This window comes from Phaenicophaeus curvirostris, chromosome 10 (assembly GCF_032191515.1).
Source record: "Phaenicophaeus curvirostris isolate KB17595 chromosome 10, BPBGC_Pcur_1.0, whole genome shotgun sequence".
Classification (NCBI taxonomy): domain Eukaryota; kingdom Metazoa; phylum Chordata; class Aves; order Cuculiformes; family Cuculidae; genus Phaenicophaeus; species Phaenicophaeus curvirostris.
In genome coordinates this window covers 25017328-25040373 of record NC_091401.1, presented here as the reverse complement: position 1 = coordinate 25040373, position 23046 = coordinate 25017328, and the positions used below count along the sequence as shown (strand labels likewise).

At 46.6% G+C, this 23046-nt stretch overlaps 1 protein-coding gene across 9 annotated transcripts in view; it reads left to right on the top strand.

The window, feature by feature from the left end:
* Nucleotides 1-23046, top strand: part of MBNL1 (muscleblind like splicing regulator 1) — a 98505-nt gene that overhangs the window by 24232 nt on the left and 51227 nt on the right. For 6 of the 9 annotated variants that reach the window (XM_069865248.1, XM_069865252.1, XM_069865249.1 and 3 more), the window contains exon 2: nt 6984-7905. The exons of 2 other annotated variants lie outside the window; for them this stretch is intronic. In XM_069865248.1, the coding sequence (XP_069721349.1) occupies nt 7732-7905 (174 nt within the window). In that variant the 5' untranslated portion in view covers nt 6984-7731. Of the gene's footprint in view, nt 1-6717; nt 7906-23046 lie in introns of those variants that run through there. One more of the 9 variants, XM_069865254.1, reaches the window with a different exon arrangement.

Below are 23046 nucleotides of genomic sequence, written 5' to 3'. Positions count from 1 at the left end.
CAGCTCCTCCGAAACAGGCAAGAAAAGGGGCTTTATAAAGGTCTCATGTCCTGCATGGTGCAGGAGAGAGCAGGAAACATTTCACAGGTGAAATGCACTGTTATGGTGCAGGGAACAGGGTTGAGCCATGGGTTTCGGAGCAGCTGGGGTGCCGGGTGACTGTTCTCGTGTGCCCCAAGGAGCCCTTGATGCTCCTTGGTGGTGGGTGTGATGCCACTGACAGGATCATCTCACTCCCCTCCTGCAGCACTTGGCTTCCTATCCTCATAGTTAATCAAATAAAATGGCTTTAATGTGCAGGGATCTGATTAATAAATAGCTCGGTACTTTTTGGAAGAGCATATAGTTATTTTGTTATAGCCTCTAAAATGTCTTTGTCTAGAAAATCAATGTTTAAAATTAACATTAATTAGAACAAGCACATCAGATTGATTTTAACAAAAGAGCTTTTGGTTATTTCAATTCAGTTTGTTTTCTTTTTTTTAAAAAAAAATGACTTCTTGGAGTTTTAAGTTAAATCACTCAACTGCGGGGTTTTTTGAAGATAAACAATTTCTTTCTAGGCTGGCGTGGGAAACGTTGCTTTTCTAATGGCTGAAGTTCCCCTATACCAGGATAATAGAGAACTGAGTACTTCTGGAATATATTGTGTAAATGTTATGGTAAAGGAATTACAGTGCGGGTATGTTTTTACTACCAGAAGCAGTATCTGCAACTTCAGTGGTGTGGATGGATATGGGAATGCTTTGTAATACATAAATCAACAGCAAAATGGATTATATGCAGAGTGGTCCTTCCTGCCATTTTGTGCCTCTGGTTTACAAGCTGAGAGAGCAGAATAATGGCTAGGAGACACATTTCCTAGCCTAGAGACAAGCATTGACCTTGCCCTGGTTTAGTTTATAAATACACATCCATCTAATGCTGCTAGATAACATGAATTCTGCCTAGCTCCAAAGCCCCAACTTTTATAAGGGAGATTGATATATACCATGATTTACAAAATAAGAAAAAATTCAACAGGCTTATTTCTTGTCTCTAAATTTTTTTTTAATTACAGTAATAGCGGTTACTTTGTAGCCATCCTTTTAAGGGAAAGAGGGTTTATGGAATTTCCAGTATAACTTTCTGACTTGAAAATAGCATTACCCTAATTAATCTAAAGTAAGAAAGGATTGAGCTATGGGATTTGTACGTCAGTGCCATTACACTGGTGCTGGGAATTCCTTCACACTTTGATTAGGGATGTAAATCTTGGAGAACCGATCAAGGCAATATCTTATTTCTGCACACTGCAGCTGGGGGCACTTACTTCCTGGCATGTTATCTGTTATTTTTTTTTTATTATTTATCCAGTTTTCATGAACTGAGTACACTTGGATGTGTTAAATTCAGATGTAAGGTCACAGTGAGGTGTTTTTTGCTAACACGCTTTGAGAAACTGTGAAATATGCTCCAGATAAAAACTTGTCTGCTGAGGATCTGCCCGAGGAGCCCAGTGAAGTCGGTGGAAGGTTGCGCTGCCTTCCCGAGCAGTCAAATAACCAAAATAACCTTTGAAGCGCTGCTGCTTGTACTACTGCTACTAAAACTATGCATATCATGCAAAATATCTGGGTCACAGAAATAGTGTTGGCAGGTTGGTTTTTTTTTTTATGAATCCGGTGTGGGACTTCCTTAGTAGTTCGATGTGTGCTTGTTGTTTTACCAAGCTGGTTTGTGTCACCAGTTGTTGGTCTGTGGGGCTGTGAAAACGCTGTGTCAGGACGTTCCCACTTCAGAGCTGGCTCTTCTGTGCCTTTGCACTCTGCTTTTCCTCAATATATGTGAAAACAGAAGATTGAGAGAGAAATCTTTTTGCTTTTCCGTGCTGTCATATAGGTGTAGCGGATACAGTTCCTACAGAGCTAGAGGACAAGACAAATTCGGTTTGTTCAGCAGTAGTTTCCTAAAGAATATTTTTCTTCAACCAATCCTTCACTGTTAAGCGGCCAAGATGTTAATTAGCTCATTGTTTCTGCTTAATTTTTGTGACAAGGCTATAATTATATCCCTCAGTTGTGCCATGAAGTAATTGCTTTATCTTTTCCAAATTTTATGTCGGGAGGAGTTATCGGTAAACTTTGAATTTGGCAGAGGTATCAATAATTTTTGTGTTTCTTTATTAAAAGACAGCCGTTTGGCAATTTCAGGCTCTGAGGCTGTACTGTCAGTGTAATTGGGATATTGATTTTCTTCCATTTGCTGTCTCATTAGAGTCATTGTCATGAGGCTGGATTCACGTTGTGTAATTATCTGTTCTTGCTGACAGTTCCCATATCATTGAGACTGGTGTTTCCAGCTTCCACGTTCTGTAAGCATAAAAATAGCATTCTTTACTGCCATGTTCTTCTTTGGGGTTGTGCTTTTTGCCTGTCCAACTTTAGACTTCTTAATTTCTGTGAGACGTGTGCATGGAGACAGAGAAAACAGGGATGTCCTGCAAAGCTGGTACAGGCAGAGTGAAAACTGTGGCCTCTGGGAACAGCCTGGTGCGGTGAAGATGCTCCTGCTTGGAGACCTTGTTTTTGTGTCTAAGATTGCAATGAGAAGTGGAGGAAAAACGTATCTTTAACCTTCCTGTACCTCATTTCATTATAGCAATAACAGGAAGTAATACAAATTGAACATATTTAATCTGAACTTAGAAACCGTAATCGCACGGTCCTTTCTTTGTTGGTTTTGCTTTCTCAGGCATTTCCAAATGACATTTCTTTTGATTTAGGAGGCAGTTTCTTCTCAGAAACCTGCTCAGCAGACAACTAAGTCACCCCTCTCACCCTCTCAAGGAACAACTTCTCAGTGTTATTTCTCTCTCCTGTCTTTTCTGAGAATAACTTTTTGTTTTCAATATTTTTGGCTTCATTTTCTTTCTGTTCCCACTAATCGGTGAAGGCAAGGGTGTGCTTTGTCCAAACCAGTGTTGCAGCAGCCCCAAGACATGTAGCAAATACTGTCACATTTCAAAAGGTGAATTTCAAACCCCCACCGTGGATTAAGAGCAGCCCTCAATACAGGATGGTCTGTGAGGTGGAGCCTGGGAACCGTCAACCCCCAAAGAAATTTTAATTAAATTAAAAAAAGATCATTTAAACATCAACTCAACCCCTTTCCTGTCCTCCCGCTATGGTTCCTCTCCCTGGATTTGTTGCAGTCTTTCCTAGCTTATCAGAGACGGCTCAAAGAGAGACTGGGTGGACTCGATGATCCGATGGGTCTTTTCCAGCTTGGTGATTCTATGATTCTATGATCTCTAGATGTGCTGGGTGTGCAGACAGCGATATCCTGTAGTCTTTGTGGCTTAGGGGGGACTCCTTATTGACTTGCAATATCATGAGAAAATTTAAAGTGAGAAGAAAAGAGTTTGTGCAGATAGAGAGAAAACCCCTATTCTATGCTAACATCTTCCTTTATTTAGTGGAGCTATTGAAGATACACCTCTGGTCTGAAGTCAGTCTTGATTTTTGCTGGCAGGCTATTTTTAAAGCTGACATTTCTGGCTATGTTTTCAGGTAGATAACAATTTTCTTCAAGTGACAGCAGAGACAAAATATACCTCTGGCATTTCTTCACATGCAGAAGATTTACCTTTGAGGCATCACAGCTCCTTGGAGGAATACTTTCCTTTTTGTAACTGGCAGCCTGAAGAACGAAGGGTGAAACTCAGCCTTGTTTAATGCAGTTAGAGATCTGTCACTGGCCTCAACAAGAGTAGGTTTCTCTTCAGGATTTCTTTGCGAGTAGGTGGTTAGTCTGACTTCACATAAACTTGTTGCAAAGCTGGGAATAAAATATAGTTTCCTGAGTTTTACCAGGAATATTACTTCTTTTGCTACATGTGAGCTCAAAAGATACTTTTCATCTGTTTCCCTTCATGCTGTCTTTCTTTCCTTGATAGGGGTGATTACTCTTGTAATGAGAGTGAAATTAAATATCTTGGTTTGAAGACGTGGCCTTTAACTTCCTTTGGCTTTAGCATGTAAAATATATCAATTGGTGCTCTAACTCTTCTTGGTATTTGGAAAAATCAATGCTTGGTATGGATTGTACCCTAAATGGATGAGCGGGAGACAATCCCTGCTTAGAGCCGTTTCATGGCTTTGTTGTACCTGCATTGGCATCACCCTCTCCTGAGGGTCTTGCAGGGAATAAACATTCATCACAAAGTGAACACTCAAAAACCCTGATTTTTGGGCCGTGCAGGAGGGATGGTGGGAAGAAGTAGATATATCTATTATCTGTGCTGGTGGAGGGCAAGGACAAGTCGCAGAATGCCTTGGCTGGAGGCCAGATGATGCGTTTGAGGCTTTGGAAAGGTCCCTGATGTGAAGGGCACTCGAGGTGGCTGGAGGTGCCTGGAGCAGGTCCCACCATGGTGCCCAAGCAGACCTGCTGGCACGTGGCTGTGGGCAGGTGGCATCATGAGGGCTCGGTGTATGGTTCTGCCTTTCAAATCTCTTGGTGCTGGGGTGAAAGAACCAGATGTGTTTGCTTGAGCGCTTGTTAATGAGTGAGTTTGCAAGAGGCGAGTCTCTGCTGTATGTGGGAGTGCTGACCTGTAGTGAATGCTGGCACGGGATGACTCTGACTTCTGAATTTTAGGCATTTGAAGCAAATGAATGTTTGTGTTTACCAAGAAGACACCTGACCGTTAACTTGTGCTTGCAAGCAATTATGCCCAGTTGTTTGTCTCCTGCTAGCAGGGATTAAATATGTGGCCATGATTAGAAGTGTCCTGGCAAGGAACCCGCGGTGCCTGTTATAATCTTATTAGCTGTGTTGGGTGTGCTTTGCTTCTCCTGCAGTTTGTTGTTCTAATCACTTAGTCCCTGGGAAAAGACTCTTTGTAGATTTTCCTCATCTGTTGGTTTGCTGACCAGCGTCACTTCCCAGGAGGTGCTTCTGATGACAGTGCCGGTAACGCTGCTTTGGGTGCTGGGGAATACAAAAAGGATGGAGCAGTGACTTTAGAAAGACGGGGATGTGAACAACATCCCACTTAAAGCAAGCAGGCGGGATTCTTCTGAGGGCTGCAGGGTGGCAGGAGAATTCCCATTGTCTGTGTTACTCACTTGCTGCGACGTTGTCCCACAGCATGTCATGAGCACAGCTGCTTTGAACTCCACGCTGCTCTTTGGAGATCTACAGGCTGGGGCAAGAGTTTTATTTTAGAATTATTTTAGAATTTAGAATTTTATTATGGAGTTATATACGTGTGGCACCAGGCTTCTATGTCAAAGCTGGGCACTGCAGATAATGAGGGCAGTGGAGCATCTCTCTTGTGAGGAAAGGCTGGGAGTCCTGGGTGTGTTCAGCCTGGGGAAGAGAAGGCTAAGAAGGGATCTCATCAATGCTGATCGATATCTGATGGATGGGGCCAGACTCTGTTCAGTGGTGCCCAATGACAGGACAAGGGACACTGGGCTCAAACTGGAGCACGGAAAGAGGTGGCTGAGGGACCTGGGGTTGTTTAGCCTGGGAAAAAAAAGAAGCTGAGGGAGACCTCGTCACTGTCTTCAACTGCCTGAAAGGAGCTTGTAGTGAGGTGGGTGCTGGGCTCTGCTCCCAAGGGGCAGGTGATAGGACGAGAGAGAACGGCCTCAAGTTGCACCAGGGGAGGTTTAGATTGGACATCTGGAAAACTTTCTTCACTGCAAGGGTTATCAGGCATTGGAAGAGGCTGCCCAGGGAGGTGATGGCGTTGCTGTAGAATCACAGAGTGGTTTGGGCTGGAAGGGACATTAAAGCCCATCCAGTCCCACCCGCTGCCATGGGCAGGGACACCTCCCACTGGACCAGGGTGGTCAAAACCCCATCCAACCTGGCCTTGAACTTCTCCAGGGATGGGGCAGCCACCCCTGCTCTGGGCAACCTGGGCCAGTGTCTCACCACCTTCATTGTGAAAAATTTCTTCCTAATGTCTAATCTCAATCTTCCCCTTCCAACTTAAAGCCAATTCCCCCTGTCCTGTCACTCCATAGCATTGTAAGAAGCTCCTCCCCAGCTTTCCTGGAGCCCCTTTCAGCACTGGAAGCTGCTCTAAGGTCTCCCCGCAGCCTTCTCTTCTCCAGGCTGAACAACCCCAACTCTCTCAGCCTGTCCTCGCCACCCTGGAGGCGTTTAACAGCCGGGTGCATGAGGTGCTCAGGGATCTGGTTTAGCAGTGGAGAGGACCCGGCTTGACTCGATGGCCTCAAAGGTCTTTTCCCCTAAATGGTTCTATGGGAGCAGGGCGGGCGGAGGGTGGTTCTAGCCAATATCCTGTTCACGCCCCCCTAGCAACGCCCCCTCTTAGCCACGCCCCCTTCGCGGCGCTCTGTCCAATCGCCAAGCTCCTCGCCAAGCCACGCCCCCTTGCCGCGCCACACCCAATCACCACCCTCCATCCGCATAAGCCACGCCCCCTCGCCGGGCTCCGCCCAACCACCACCCTCCATCCGCAGAAGCCACGCCCCTTGCCTCACCACGCCAAACCACCACCCTCCATCCGCAAAAGCCACGCCCCCTCAGTGCTCTCTGTCCAATCACCACCCCTTCTGCCCGCTTAAGCCACGCCCTCTCAAGCGCGCTCCGCCCAATCAACGCCCCTCCCTCCGCCTAAGCCCCGCCCCCCGCCCCGCCCTCCCCCCGCGTGTCGGGCCGCGCCCGGGCGCACACGCTCGTCCTCGGGCGGGCGGGGAGCCCCGTGGCGCGGGCGCCGCTCGGGGCAGCGCCTCCAGCGCGGCGTCTGACGGGCCGGCGCGACCTTCCTCCTCATAAGACGGGCCCCGCCATTGGCCTCCCGCCCGGAGGGTGGCTGCAACGCCGCCTGCGATTGGCCCGCTGGCCGTCATGCCCGGCTCCGCGCGGGGAAGCGGCCCCGCTGCTGGCGTGAGTGCCCTGCGCGGGGCGGCGGCGGCGGCCCCCCCCGCCCGCTGACTGTAACGTGTCTCTTCTCTCTGCAGGTTGGTACTAAGAAGTGCCTTTCCCTGACGTCTCTGCTGCTTGGGACCCGCTTCTAGAGCAGCCGCTGCTTTTTGCCTTGCTTGCTGCCCAGCTCAGACTGCGAGGACAGCGCGGGAGCCAGCCCGCCGCAGCCGCTTACAGCACCTAAAAGTTTGCTGGGAAGGTCAGACCCCTTCTGCCCGAAAATCCAGGAGAGGAGGAAAAAAAAAAAAAATATATCTATATAAATACACGCACCCAATATCGATCGTTGCTCTAAACTGCTGCATCTCTCTATGCCAAACTAATCGATCCCGATTGCACCGCCAAGCCCCTCGTGCGGTTCGGCTGCTGCGTGGAGATTCCCTTCCCGACAACTTTCTTGACAGCACGGAGCAGAATTTCCAGTGTCCCAGGGCCCGCCACGGTTTCTCTGCTTGCACTCTGGGCTCCGGCTGGCTCTCAGGATGGGGTGCTGAGCGCAGGAGGCTGGTGTCGGGCCGTCCAGCGTCGCGGTGACCCTGCCGGCAATTTGAGGGCGAGACCTCTGGCCACCGAGCGTCTGTCACGCTTCGAACTCCCGGTGGCGCATCCTTGAGCTTGTGGCCACCCAGCTCGAAACACACTTTTAAAGTAGGGAGTGGGGGGTGGGGGGGAAAAAAAAAAAAAGGTATTCTGGAGGTGGCGCTTTCATCATTTCCAGTTTATCGGTTCAGCTACGCGCTTGTCCGTTTTCTTGGGAATTTTATCTACCTGTAAAATCTAAAGATGGCTGTTAGTGTCACGCCAATTCGGGACACAAAATGGCTAACGCTGGAAGTGTGTAGGGAGTTCCAAAGGGGGACTTGCTCACGACCAGACACGGAATGTAAATTTGCACACCCATCGAAAAGCTGCCAAGTTGAAAACGGACGCGTAATCGCCTGCTTTGATTCATTGAAAGTGAGTAACTGTTATATTATTTTCAAGGATATACGGTTAATGAAAGAAGCAGTTGTAGCCAGAGAAACCCTGGAGCCCGAAAGGGAGCAATTACTGCCTGCCAGCAGCGGGATGTTTTGCTGCTTTTATTTTATCGATGCTTGTTGATTTGTTTTGCTGTTTTCCTCGGGGAGAGGGGGAAGGATAGCAGGGATGAAGGGAAAATATGCCCGGCAGGGCTCAGCTCCTCCAGTATGGCTGGTTCCTTGCCTTTAAATTATTCTCTGACAGTAGCTGGAATAAAGGGCGCTTCACGTAGAAACAGCAAAGTCACTGTAAGGGTTCTTTGTTTTTAATAGCACGAACCACGTAAGCAATATGATGATTTGTTTCCATCTCGCAGCTACCAGCGGTTGTTGGTGTCTCTGAACAGCTGATGGTGAATCTTAGAAGAGTGTTTTCCTCCCTGGGTTATTTGGATGTTTGAGAGCACCCTGCTTGTATTTCTGTGTCTGGGACTGCTGAGGTTATCCTGTCTTCTTCACAAATGCACTTGCTTAAGGAAAGGACAACGCTCAGTGGGAGGCAAGGTGCCTCTGGAAGTGCAAGCAGGCCCTAGCAGGGAGGGTGTGCAGCCTCCCTCTGATTTTTAGGAGCTATATCCAAGTTAGGTGCTGTGAATCTATGGCTGCTGTTTTGCTGTTGCAGTAGTTTCAGTCATAGGTGTTAAATGTGTGGAACCCAGTGCTTTCACTACGTTTTTTATTAATTAAATACTCTTTTACATTTAAAATACTCATCCAACAAACAGTACAGAATTGATTTAGTAGAGTCAAAAAAAAAAATCAAAAAGTTAGGGAATAGAAATACGCCTGTCAGGTTCTCTACAGTGTAATTTTCTCTTCCTGGGACCAAATCCCAGGCAGCTGAGCGGAGCCTGAGTGTGTGGAGCTGGTTCACGGCAGCGACGTGCTCGGGGGAGGCGATTGTAGCTGTTACCAGCTGCTGCAGGTCGCCTGTGCAGCCAGGCCCTGATTGCGTGGGAGCTGGGCAGCGAGCGGGTTTATCACAGTTTTATATAAGTCCTGCAACATCCCTGAGTTTCAAAACAAGTCTCGTGTTAGATCAGGGTAGGGCGGTGAACATTTGAAATGCTCTTGGGCCCGAAATACCCAGTCCCATCACCCCCAGTCGTGTTTTAATGTACGGATACTGAAATGTTTTTGTTTCTATGTTTATTTTGAAATTGCAGTAATTACGATGTACGCGTGGGAAGAAAAAATAATTTTAGAACGTGGAAATAAAATGTTTCTGCGCATTAAAAAAGGGCTGGAGCTCCGAGCGGTGCCAGGGGCGGCTGACACTGATGGGGAGTCCCAGCTCTGAGGCTTTGCACTTGGTGGTGGAGCAGCCTGGGGGCTCCTGCCCAGGTGGCACCTGCCCAGGTGAGCCTGTGTGGTGTTTCTTTGCCATGTGAGGTGTGGTGTGGCATGGCACAGGATGCTGTGCTGCAGGTGCTGCCGTGGCCACCCCACTGGGGTGTCATCACGCTGGGTGCTGCACCCTGTCGTGTCGTTAGGCAGCATACCAGGTGGAAATGCAGGCCTGGCTGTGGAGATGAAAACCTGGGAGAGGGCACAAGTGTGAAGAGCTGTTTGCTGGTGAACTAGTACCCTTGGTATCCCTGGTTTGATTTTCCACTGCGCTGGTATTTGATCGCACGGCAGCTGCAGCAGCTTTACCCTGCTGGCTTTGCACTTCTACGAGCAAGGACCCAACAGACAAGGCTGGCACGAACACCAGAGTTAATTGGATGTGAATTTCCTTCGCTATGGGGGGACACCACCTGAGCTCGCTGTGGATTGCATCCTCCACTCAGGTTTCTGCCATCCATGGTCACTGCAAGGGCCCTGAACTCTCAGCGTGGGCTGGTGTCTGGATGAGGGACAAGCCAAGGGACCAGCCACGTTCCCCTGCCCCTGGCGACACTACTGGCTCTTCTGTTGCCGTCAGCAGGGCTCTTCCATTTCCTTTATTAATGGAGGAGATTATTATCACCTTTGTAACGAGCTGCAAGGTCTGTGGATTATAGCGGTATGTGACGTGACAGCGCTATTACACTGCTTCAGAATACTCCGTGTAAGAGTCCACTGTTGCCTGTGTTAAACCAGAGCAGGAGCTGAGTTTTAAGCTGGGAAGGAGGCTGCTGTTTAGGATTACACTACTTACCAGGTGTGTTTACTTGTGTTCATGCTGAAAGGTTTCTGTGGGGCTGAGGTGCTTACTCCAAGCGCTGTGTGCTGGAGAGGCTCCTGGAGGGCTGGGGGGTCCTCTCGCTGTGGAACAGGGAGCAGAGCAGGGTCACCTTGCTGGCGCCACTACAGCAGGGAGAGGTGCTCCTGGGCACCTCTGTTTGGTTATTTGGTTTTCTCTAGATAAATAGCTTCTGTAATGTATGAAGATACCTTTGGTAAACTTAATATGGAATATATGCCTTCGTTGAATTCCCTGTCCAGTCCCTATGGCAGAAAAGCAATTTCTTGGTTTGGGTTTTGGTTTTTTGGTGAATTTTTGTGTGTGTGAAGCCAAACCAGCACCCGTTGCTTTATTTATTGTTTTCCACACTATCACCACCTATAGATGTTATGCAAAAATGTTTTAGGGAAGTGTTACACCAGGTCTGTCCAGAGCCTGTAAGGTCGGTTAATAGTTTAGCAAAGAAAAAAAGATTTTGATTAGGACATTCAAAAGTACTTTTTACTATTTCAGTAACTCAGTGTGGATGTAACGTCCTCACCATTCACTAAAATACCAGTACCCCTAAAAATTGACCTTAATATTAAAAAACTTTATTTCTTATAAGTATATGAAATATTAGTGTTAACTGAAGAGCTATTTCTGCGTTGTCTCTTGGGTATTAGACAGGTGTTTAGTCACTGAGTTTTGCTTTACAAGTTATGAGGGCATCTGTCACTCGCTGGGTCTTAGAAAACACGTCGTGTATTCGCCGACCCCAGGTAGATGTGTGCTAGCGCTGCAGGAGCTGCAGCTCCCAGCGGGAACACCTGCTCCTGGGCTGGAGAATGGCCTGCCTATATTTAGAACATCAACAGGCAGAGCAAATCCCCTCTGAGGGGACCCCGTGAAACGACAGTGCCCTCCAGCACTGCCCGGCCAGCCGCTGGCCCAGGTGTCCGTCGCGGATGCTCTGCAGGGACGGAGCGCACGGAGCACACAGCTGGCCGCAAGCAAGCGCGACTCATCTGGGCTGCTTCTTGGAGGTAAAAATAGGTTTTAGAAGGAGATCTTTCAGCTTCTGTTTTCCCCCTCCCTGTGAGGTGAAAGCAAAACCTGTATTTGTGGGCCTGGAACGAAAGGAGAGGGGCATCTGCTCCATGTTGTGTTGTAGGTGCGGTTGTTGGCGTTGGCAAGGGCTGAACGTGGAACCGTGGTGCTGATCACTGGGCACGAGCCGTTTGTTGGGAAACATGAACCCTGAGTGCGCCTTACCGGGTCTTTCTTAGTTCTGGATTGGCAACAAGCAGCCGTTGTTGTGTGTCCCTGAGGAATGCGGGTGAGAAAAAGGAAGGCAGGCACGTGTCTGTGACCTCGGCGAGTGGTGCAAGGAGGAGGTCAGGGCCACGTCAATCAGAGCAAGACTTTATCATCCCTCTGTTGAATACCCTGCTTCGTAATTAGTCCTAACGAAACCTGCAAGGCTGTCCTTAGGGAAGTACGTCAATAAGGATAAATGCCTGTGGGATAATCCAGCCCTTAGATATTAGGAGGATCATTTTAAAATGAGAATGATTATGTAGTATATTCAAATTGTGAGCTCGAGTGGCTGAATCAGCTCCAGCTCTGGCTCTGCGTTGTTTGAATGCCGTAGGATTTTTTTTCCTAAATTTGGATGCCTAAAATCCTGTTAAACTGTCTACAGCAAAAATAAGCTCCTGAGTTCCTAAATCAGGAAACCACATTGCAACAGATATTAGATTTTTAGAGTAATTTAAAATCATTTTTCTTCCTTTTTTTTTTTTTTGCTTGGAAAAAACATGCCTAAGTAGGATTCATTTTTGAAATTACATTACCTTAATCAGATGTTCCGATAGATGAGTCATCTGATGTTTCCTGAAAGCTGAGATAAAGATGTCTTCACAACGGGGAGATGGATATCCAATGCAAATCTCGTGGGAGGCTGCAGATGCGCCGAGGCCACCCCGCCAGCCTGCCTCCAGCTTGTCCCTGTGCGCCACCTCCTCTGGCCACCATGCGCTCTTTCCTAGCCATATATTTTGGCAAGTATAAAAAACAATGGGGAAGAAGGTGGGCAGGGGCTGGTGTGGACTGGGACTGGCTTTTCTGTAGCGCTGTCTGGCTGTGGTCAGCCTGCTCTCGGTCGGTGCCTCCCCACTGCAGTTAGCAGGTTTCCTACAGGGTGCAAACCAGGGTGATCCAAAACAGGCTGGTTCTAAGTGATCTAAACTTCACGAGATTTCAGTGGACTCGGTAAAGATGCAGGATTTGGGCTGAACTGCGGTTTATTCCTTTGGAGCTCGCGTTCACTATGGGCACTGTGACTTTCAAATACATTTTTGCTCTCAGAAGTTACGCTCCTGCTGAGGCGGCTGCTTCATGCTTGAGTTGGATGTCCTGATAAGTGTGAAAGCTTTCTTCTACTCTTCCTTCAACAGCTGAGAAGTCTTGAGCTTTCGCATTTCTCTGCTCTTTTGAACTTCTGAGAAAAAGGTAGGGGCTAGAAGTTTAGGTCTTATCACTGATGATGGCCGAGTTTGAAGTCTGGTGGCTTGTGTTTGAGGTCTGCCAATGCAGAGTTTGTGAATATTTTGTCTTCTGTTGTAGGAGTGCAATGAGGACGCGGAGGTTCGGTTCGGCTCAGGGGCTGGGAGTCACATGGGCACACATCTCATTCCAAGGAAACTCGTAAAGCAGTAACCCTTGGAAAAAAATGAAAATATAAACAGTGCTCAAATTCCTCTGATCTGATTTGCCATTTTTCTCCTCTTCAGGCTGTGCGCCTGCCAGTAGGCTGAGCTCCAGCAGCGGAAGCAAAGGGAAAGCAGCAAGCACGTTGGGAAAATGGGGTGATTGCTAGGCTGAGTGGCAAACAGTGCATTAAAAAACCAAACGGTTGAAACCATGCACATTCCTCTGCAGGACTATAAATGGCATTTTGAAAGCTTATCAGATACTGAGACAGAGAGTCGTGGCTCACTATGGTGTCCAGAGTTCACGTTACAGTTTCAGTTCTGCAGGAGGAAATGAAAGAAAATAAAGACCTTGCATTGCAGCATTTGCACCGTCTTCTTTTCAGAGCCTGGACATGATAGAAACCGGCATGGGTTTCTGCCACGTACGGTCAAGAACTCTGCTGTGCAGTCCACGTCAGCAGAATTCTCAACTAATTTGTGGGAAGAAATTAAGAGGTATAAAATAAGAAAGCCTCATGTAAGGACTATTCAGTTGTTTGTCCTGAGTGTTCAAATGAGAGTCGAAGCGGCTGGAGAGGCCTCTCTCCTGCCCGGATTGACCCCAAGCCTCTTGCTCTGTTGGCCTGAATACAGGTGCCTCGTTGCCAAGGTTCACTCCAAAATGTGTTGGAAGCAACAAATGGCATTTGAGACCGGATGATCACATCTGGTTTTTGACTTTGGCGAAGCGGTAACGTTTCTTCATAGAGACTGCGTAGCTGTGGTAGCCCAACTGGATACCGCTTAGGCAGCGCTGCCCTGGCTGCTGCTGGGGAGGCAGGACTAGCTCCTGCATCGGAGCCGTGTCCGGCGTCGGAGGACGGCCAGTCTTCTCAAAAAGAACTCTCAAAACCAAGGCAAATCCATTGCCCTCCTGCAGCATCCAGTCAGCTCTCACATTCCGCAGACACAGGATCCCAGGCGGCGCGCAGTCTCAGGGACACTAATTGCTTCATTTTGTTCACTGACTGCCTCGCTGTGCGTTTCCTCCCTCCCGGGCTTGTCTCGTGCTGCTTAAGGGGAATAAGAAGGTGGTCTTTCTAGTCTTTAAAGGATACGCAGCAGCCTCACTGAGTCTCTGTTTTGTTTACCCAGCCATTATTAGCAGGCTTCATGGTCTGGTGTGGTGGCTCACAGTGACAGCGCTGCAGAAAAGTGAAAATGGATTGAGTGCTTCAACGAGCAGCCTAAACAATATTGCTTAGTATTGTCTGTTAAAGACTTCTGTTGCTCAGTGGTGTTTTTTTCTACGTATCTGCTACTCACAGAAGCTTGTGAGCAGTGGATTAAACTGAGTTTGCTACCTACTGGTGATTTAAACCTGGATACTGATAGTGTAAAGATTTGGGGCTGAAGTGTTAGGAACCTACTGTGAATCCAGGCAGAAGTGTCAGACAGAGAACTGAACTGTTTGCCTATTTGAAAAATAAGTGGAGAAATCAGGAGCTGTAACTATGTGCTTCTCTGATACTGTATGTAAGCATTTTGTTACGGACTTGAATATTAATATTGTTATATTATTTCATAACAATATATGTTATTGTTGTGGCTGTGCTAATCAAGGTGCTTGTGGGCAGCCTTCGTCGTGAGGGATTGACCTTGTAGGACTGAATCCATCCCCAGCAGCACTGAGGCAGTGTCAGCTGGTCCTTGCTTGCCTGACTGTCAGGCTGGGGGATACTGGCTTTTAGTTTCTTCATTCAGGGCTGCACGGCAGCGCTTAAATTAGTTCCCATACAAAATAACAAAAGAGATGGTTTTATTCTGATCAGAGTTCTGTCTTCTTCCTTAATTTGCGCAGTACCACTTGAAGGGCTGCTGCTACTGAAGTAAGTTCTAAGTAAACACCGGATTGTAATACGCTGAAATGTGGGATTATGCAAATAAGAAAACTTTTTTGGGGTTCATGTTTAAATGTATTGAAATACTTACAACATACCCTCTTCTCCAGGGAACGTCTAATCATTTATCTGATACAAATACCTACAGAGGTAGTTGGAAGCGACTCTAAGATTTTGATCAAATAGAGGAAAATATCAGCTTCTGATAAAGTGGATTTTTAAAAGAGGAATAATAAATGCAGCTCCTTCATCTGCAGGGTGTAGCAGTGCTGGAGTGCTTCACACCAGCGGTGGCAAGCTGTGGGGTGCTGTGGCTTCGCAAACTCCCACTGCGTTAGTAGCAGCAACACAGGAGACCTTCGAGGACCACAGCTTGAAGCTGCACTAGAAAATGCTGATTTTTTAGAAGCTCGAAGGCTGCTGTGGAGTGGTGGTGCTTTAGTAGGAGGGTTTGAAGAGGCTGGCTGGGGTAGTGGCTTTGGATCGAGCTTGCATCTCAAGAGCACTTCAAGTCCCGTCAAGTTCCTGGAAAGACTCTCTTCAGCCCCAGATTCCTCTGGACCATTCTTAACTTGGCTAAATAGTACAGCGAGTTAGCAAAAAAAGGAAGAGAGTACTGTTTGAAGAAAGGAACAGGTTTTTTTTGTGGAAACAAAGCCGTTTACTTTTTTGTCGGCATGATTTTACTGAATTTGAATGCGATAGTTTCCAGGCTATGATATGATATGATATGAATTCAAATTTGAGAAAGAGCAATGGCAAAGTATGGATATTGTCCATTATGTATGTGCACACTGTCCATCCTGCCAGGCCAGATACACCTGAAGGCACGTGTCTTTATGTGCCCAAGGGGCTGATGGTAACCACTGGTAGGTATGGATTTTGAGAGAGACAGTGGCGAATTTTAACAAATGTGACTTGTCCCTGCTTTATACATGCTGGAGGGAAACGTAAGGAATAACTGAGGCTAGAAGTGTGCGTATGAGCAAGCAGAGTAACATGCTGGCTTTATAATGATGGTTATGTTCTGTGAGCACAGACTGACAATCCATTGCAGAAGTGAATTCCTTTACCCTGACAGGATTCAGTCTAAAATCCTGAGGGATTTCAGTGCTGATCTTCTGTACTAGGTGAGGGAGAGGTTGCATGTTCTTTTTGGGAGGGCTTTTTCCAGCCTTGACTGGACAAGGAAATGGTTTCTGGGACCTTGGGACTCCCTGTGAACTGGCTCAGGTGAAACAAATACTGAGAGGGGGGAAAAAAAACTTAGGCTTGGTCTTGCTCTTCACAGGCAGCTCTGGGCTTGGAGCACGTTGAGCACCCAGAGTGAGCTGGAGCTGGACAGGCTGCTGGCTCTTCTGTCACTTCCCATCTTCAAGAGCGCAGTCGAGTTCAGAGCCAGCTTTTCGTGCTAAATTGTGCCTGTAATTCAGCCTTCTGGTGTAGGACGTGTTCAAAAGATGACTTGCATTGACATCTCCTTGCTTGGCTGGTGAAATTCTCCCTGCAGTGAACAGAGTTGGGAGAGCTCGGATTGTGCAGGGATTGTAACCACATGGAAAAGCAGATGAGTTAGGCAAACTGAATGATTAAAGAGTTCACACTTAAAACAAATGCTCCTCAGGGGAAGAAGAAGAGTCAGGGGTTTGTATTTAGTCCATTGTTATTTATTCCAGGTTTTCATTGAACACTGAGGCTGCCCCGGTGTTCTCTGGAGCAGGGTAAGGTGCTTTCCTTGCAGGAGGCAATCAATTGATGGATGGATACACATGGTTAAATATATCAGCTTTATTTGGAAGTAAAGTGCTTTAAAATCTTTTGGGTAGTGGAGTGTGAGGAATTGCTTCATAGGGGAAAAAAAAGTAATTTGTGATTCAGATCTTTCCAACTGATGCTGGGAGGGCTGGTGTCTGGTTTGTCAGTCAGGGCAATTTCACACTTGACCAAGTGTTTGTTGCACAGAAATAAATGTGTGTGGAGCTGCGATCTGGCAAAATAGACCTGCAGCAAAAGAGTGAGCATGCTGTGAGCAGAGCGAAGGATTTTGATCTTATTCTATGGCTGGACTGGACAGAAGGGAAAAAGGGATTTTCAGAACAGTAGTACCATGTAGCTTCAGTTAAAAGTGGCATTTTGGAAGTGATTATAAGCTCTCAGGAGCACAAGTTAAAAGAGTCTCCAGACTCTGAAATCAACTCAGCTTTTCACTGCACTGAAAGTACTACTGCCAGCCTTGTCCTCAGGGTACCAGTGAAGTTTGTATCGATTTAAGGCTGGACAATAGTTTAAAATGTTGCTAGAAAGAGTGTTTAGAAGGGTATAAATTTTTTAATTTGTTTGTAACGACTTATTTGAACATTCCTAGCCTTAATGTTGTGAGCAGTGAGCGCAAGGCTGTCATTTCTGCGCTTTCACTTGTGGAGGTGTGGAATGTATGGAGCAGTGTTTGTGCAGAGAGAGAATACATTTGCAAGGAAGCTCACTGAATTCTTTAGGAAGAGTAAACCTCAAGGCATATAAAAATGTGACTTGAATGAGAGAAGAATGGATGCTATCACATAAACTGGAAAACAAGACCAGCCATGTAAGTAGCCTGCGTGATTTTTAAGAAATATCTGGATGTGTACATGGGGGGAAAAGGCATGTGGCTAGATATAAACCAAAATTTAAATCCCTGCAGAGTGTGATGTGGCTTCTGGTACGGCTACTCATATCATTAAAATAAATGAACTGGCAAAGATAAGAATGCCATTGCGAGAAGGCAGAAATACCCAAGTCTTGGCAACTGTATTTAGTTTATTAGGTCATGGATTACTGTGTTTAAAGCTTTCCTGGAACATTACTTTCCTAAAGCTGAAATAAGCTTCAATTGTACGCAGAGTTGAAGTCTAGTTTATGTACTCTGCCTTCTTCAGAGGTCTTTTAGGGATTCTTGTTATCTTGCAGTGATTTAGTTGCCTTCTTCAGTAAAATTTCTGTGCAGCAGGACCTCACAGCTTCTGTTCAGGGATTAGTGGAGAGTTGGGCTTGGTGGAGCTGGCGAGAGATCTGTTGGCTACTGGTCAGAGCTGACAACCGCCTTTTCCTATACTCACTACCTCTAATAAGTATTAATTAAAGTAGCTGTAGATGATTAAGGATTTTTATGTGCCTGGTTTCTTTGAGTAGAGGTGTATGTTCAAAAGTATGAGTTGTGTGCTCATTTTACTTCTAAAAGTTTTGAATTGTGGAAATAATTAATTCAAATGCTGATTTTAAAAAGGCAGGGGAAAAAAAATGTCTTGGGAATTACTTCTCATTTGGTTTTAAAGCCTCCTTGAAGCGCTGTTTGAAAACAAAAAATCATCCCCTGCGGGTATAACTTGTGTGGTTTCTTTGTGTGGAGTTAAACAGGTCTTGTGATGTCTCTATTTGAAGACACGTCCACTCGTACTGAGGGAAGCATCGCATTGAGCCTTGTCTCACTGTGGCAGTCAGAACATGTTCTATTCTCATCTCTTGTTGCTCCCCTCCCACTCTTGGTTCTCGAGCTATAGGGTCAGTCTCACATTTTTAGTGTCAGACCTTGCACAGTGGCCCTGGAGCACTGGGGCAGCATTCTTGGGCACAGCTAATTTTGTCCTGTCTCTTGAATTCTTGGCCTTCCTGTGGTTCAATCCCAGTAACTGCTGCAATGGGTGCCAGGTGGCTCCTCTAAGTTTTGTTCAGACTGCTGTGTTTTCTGTATTGACTTTGATTTCGCATCTAAAAAGGAGCCGCCAGCAGCTGGAGAGAACTTTTGTGAATTAAGAGGCTCTGCTTTGTGCTTAAACAAATTTAAAATAGCAGTTGCTAAAAATACACCCATATTTAATTTTTAAAATTTGGAAAGCATCACTGTGTTTTATTATTGTCTGGAGTACAGCAAAAGGGCACTTGTCCAGCACCATCCATCGTGGCTTCATTCTTTTCTTTCTGTTCTGTTTAAATGACAAGTAGTTCAATGTTATTAAATGACTACTTAAGTTCTGTTTTGATCACCTGACAAACCACTCAGCTCAGCTTCTGCTCCTTAACTTGGTTTAAAAAAATGTCTTGGCCCTCAGGAGCTGAGAAAGGCAGGGATTTCCAGTGGTGGTGCTGCTGTGTGCTTCAGTGCTCTGATGGGTGGGAGATGCTTTCCCTGCTGGAGGCTGGGACCTGCATTCTCAGACAGAAACTCTCTGTGCCGAGTGGAGGACAGGGACTGCTTTTAAGGGCCTTAGAATCATAGAATCACCAGGTTGGAAGAGACCCACCGGATCATCGAGTCCAACCATTCCTATCAAACACTAACCCATGTCCCTCAGCACCTCGTCCACCCGTCCCTTAAACCCCTCCAGGGAAGGTGAATCAACCCCCTCCTTGGGCAGCCTCTGCCAGTGCCCAATGACCCTTTCTGTGAAAAATCTTTTCCTAATGTCCAGCCTAAATCTCCCCTGGTGGAGCTTGAGGCCATTCCCTCTCGTCCTGTCCCCTGTCACTTGGGAGAAGAGCCCAGCTCCCTCCTCTCTACAACCTCCTTTTAACCTCCTGCCTAATAGACGTTCAGATGTTGTTGCTGGGACCAAGTCCAGGAGCACATGAAGGCATCAGCGGTCCGGGTCCTCCTGGCTCTCTTGTTAATGCAAAACCTGAGGACGAAGAGGATGAGGATGGCATGTGGTGTGTCACCACCTGGAACAGTGGTGGAGCAGTCCGTGGCAGCAATGCCAGTTCTTCCTCCAGCTTTCTTCCTCCTTTCTTTCATCTCAGTTTTTGGTGCCATCCATCTCCTTCCTCTTCTCCATCCTCCTCCTGTTTCTGTGACAGCCTCCAGCCTTCATTCTTAGGGTGGAAAAATGAATTTTACCAGCGCTGCTGGGAAGCCTGATGTTAAATTGGCTTTGTCCATGAGGAGGAAGAGGAGGGAGGTGTATGCCAGTGAAGCCAGGTCTTGTCCTTCACCAGCGCCCTTGGAGGTGCTGCAGTGGAACAGGTTGGGAGCTCCAGAGCAGCACAAGGAACAGCACCAGCTGATGGGAGCACTGCGACTCAGAAGCCTGTGAAATACATTCCTGGGGCTTCTAGGGCTTGGGCGCAAAGTTTCAGCTTGAACTTGTTTGATTGGAGGGAACTTAGAGGGTAGAAAGTCTTCATTTGCTGTTTCACTTCTTATTAGTTTTGCTGCTTTTAGAGTCAATCTGGTCTCACTTTAAAACCAAAAGAAGTTGAGGAAAGAGGGGAATACTTTAATTTCCTTTTAATACTCAGAAATTAGATGTTTCCTCCCTCATAGGTCTATATGAAATATATTAAAGGAGAATTTAGGTTCTAAAAGAGCAAGCACCTTTAAAGCAGCCCTCCAGCCCAGTTGTGAGACTGATGCTCTCATCTCTGTGACTTCGATTTTGCTTCACACATGCTGAACTTAGGGGAAAAGTGCTTCTGAAATGAGGTCATGATATGCTGGTCTTCCTTCTGAATGTTACTTTTTGTTCTGTCGGTTCAGCTGGCTCCCACACATGGAAAATTTTCAATTGCCCACCAGCTATGTAGCTGAACACTGCAAGCGAGAGCGTTCAAGTCTTCAGGTCATAGGCCTGGGTTTGAGTTGATACGCCCTACAGATAATATCTGCAGAGGTTGTGTTTTCTTTTTCTTGGTGTATACGGGAAAAGTAGTGGAACTGTTGAAATGTCTTATAACGAACTTAAACTGCCACTTCCTTCAGAGAGGTTGCTTCTGTAAAACAAGTACTGCCCCCTCTTTTTCACCATTGCATTTGGGTTTTGTACCTCCTTCCCCCTACCAATTGCTTCCTCCTGCTCCTGTTCCTCCTGCTCCTGTTCCTCCTGCTCCTGTTCCTCCTGCTCCTGTTCCTCCTGCTCCTTCTTCTCCTCCTGCTCCTGCCCAGCACTGACAGTGCCTGGGAACCAAACTTCATCTAGAGGAAAGCTGCTGCTTCTGGCTACACAGTTTGTTTTTGTGACAGGACATTTCAATTGTCAGTGCCCATGTTAAAATAAACAATTACAGGGAATTCTGACCACAAAGCAGTATTTTGGCATATTTAGTGACTATTTAGAGTTAGGACAATAAACCCTGCCATCTGTGTTTCCCACCCATTCGTGTCCGTTGTCCTCCTCTGTTCAGCAACTCAAGCAAAATAGCAAGGGCAGATTAATCTTCACCTCTGCGTTCCTTCAGAGCCCAGATGCGCTGTAAGACCTTAAGGGTTTCTGCTGTTTATATGTACTTTCTGCTCCTCTAATGTCATTGTCACTTATTTCATAAGCTTTTCTGAGCTATCGTTGCCTTTTTCCCCCCCAACACGTGACTTCGACAGAGTTTCAAGGCTTTGATACCAAATATTCACCCTGCAGCCACGTTTCTGAGCACACACGGGCTTTCACTGGCTCCTTTCCAATGAGAACAGCACGTGGATCTCAAAATCGTGCCGGGGCTGCAGGCTGGTTCCAAGGCCAGCGAGCAGCCTTCCCTTGGAAGCAGGAGGAGGGTGTGGGGACGAGCCAAGGCGACAGGCAGGCACCGTCCCTGGTGGCGTGGGGGCTCCCAGCTTGCTCCGCGATGGTGCTGTGGTGTGCGCTTGTATCTATTTGCTCTAACAAAGAATTGCATTTTTAATAGTATGGCTTATACATGGGCTTTAACAGAGAGAAGATAGAGTGCTTCTGAGAGCAAGTGATGTTTTCTCTTAGCCTTAATTATATTTGCACGGCACTAGAATGGACAATGTTGATACTATCTGTATTTGCACACTGTGACTTACAGTGGATCTTTTGTTCTCTTGTTTTATTGTCATTTTGTTTTACATAGAAAGTGAGCAAGGCCAAACCTCTGATGTAAAAGCTAAAAGGGATACAGAGTGTGTGATTACAACAGCGCTGCCTGTTAGATATGGTTTAATTAGCGCATACATCCGTCATGCAGCTTTGTCTTTGTGAAATATTGATCTATAATATCAGTGTTGTAAGACCTGGAAAGCACTAAGTGCAGGAAATCATTCCCAAGCTGTATGAAAAACAAATCTGTGGCTGATACAGGGCCTGTTGAGTCCAGCTTTGCTGCAGCACCTGCCCTTCCCCTGTGATGTGTCCGTAACGTGCACATTTGTACTGAGGTGGTTCAAGCTTCCCTGCCCGCCAGCTGAGAGGGGTGTCCTCTCCTTTTTGTTTTCAGTGGGGCTGTTGCACCACTCCAGGGCTGTGCTTGGGTTTGTGGGTTTTTTTTTTTTATTAAATAAACATGACAAGTGCATCCCAAATGCCTCATGAAGTGGTGCTTTATGTGAGGGCTCACGTGTTGCTCTGCCTCTTGGGTTCACTGGCCCAGGCCTCCAGCCCTGTAACCAGATTCTTGACTTTGCCACAGCCCCAGTTAGCGGCAGGGACTGGCAGGTTGTTTATTTGGGTAGGAAGCCTTTATTGTGCCTTAGCACACACTTGCTAACTAAAACAAACCTGATGCGTCAGCCTTTATTTGCCCGCAACACTTTTCCTTTGCCACCCTTGCTTGCTTGAACTTGTTCTTTGTTAAAGACTTTAAACGCTCCCTTTTTCTCCTGATGTCAAAGACTAGTTCTCTTTTTTTGCCACTGAAATCTGAATTACTTATGGACAGGTTTTCATTTTAGTCATTTTTAAGCTGTAAACTTGGTTAAGTTTTTTCATTTCTCTGCTGTTGAACCGTTTGTTTATTACATCTCCTTCTTCCCTCATTTGCCTAAGCAGTAAAAAGCATTATTAATGAAGCTTGTCTTCATTTTGGCATGGTTTGGTTGCTTTCTTTATCTAGCCTCTTGTTTTAAATTTGCCTTTCCCTCTCACTATGTGTGCCCCTCCAGACAATGTAGTAAAATTTTGAACTTGCGTTTTTCTAACACAGTCCCTTTGCTAACATCCAGTGCCATTACCTATCACTGAGCAGTGCAGACTGTCTTTTAAGCATAACAAGAGCTTTTCTGTGTGGAAGATCACTATCAGGAAAATCTCATTTGCTTTTCAACTTTTCTTTCCACTTGTGAGGCTTCTGCAAAGTGCCCTTATGCTCTGCAAGCGGCACCAGAAATGGGCTGTTCCGCGCACTGGCGAAATGTTTTCCAGGGTTTTGCTTTGGTGCGCTGGGCTGTGCTCTGCCCACCTGGGTCCTGCTCTGGGCTGTGGTTTGCATGTTCCCATGCAGCCTGTGCTCCTCTCCAGTGCCGTTCTTCGGCAGTTCCTAATGGAGCTGGGGGATCGCTGCCCATGAAAGGCAGTGGATGCCCTGTGCCGCACCCATCATACTCACCTCACCTGAAACTGTTCTGTGAT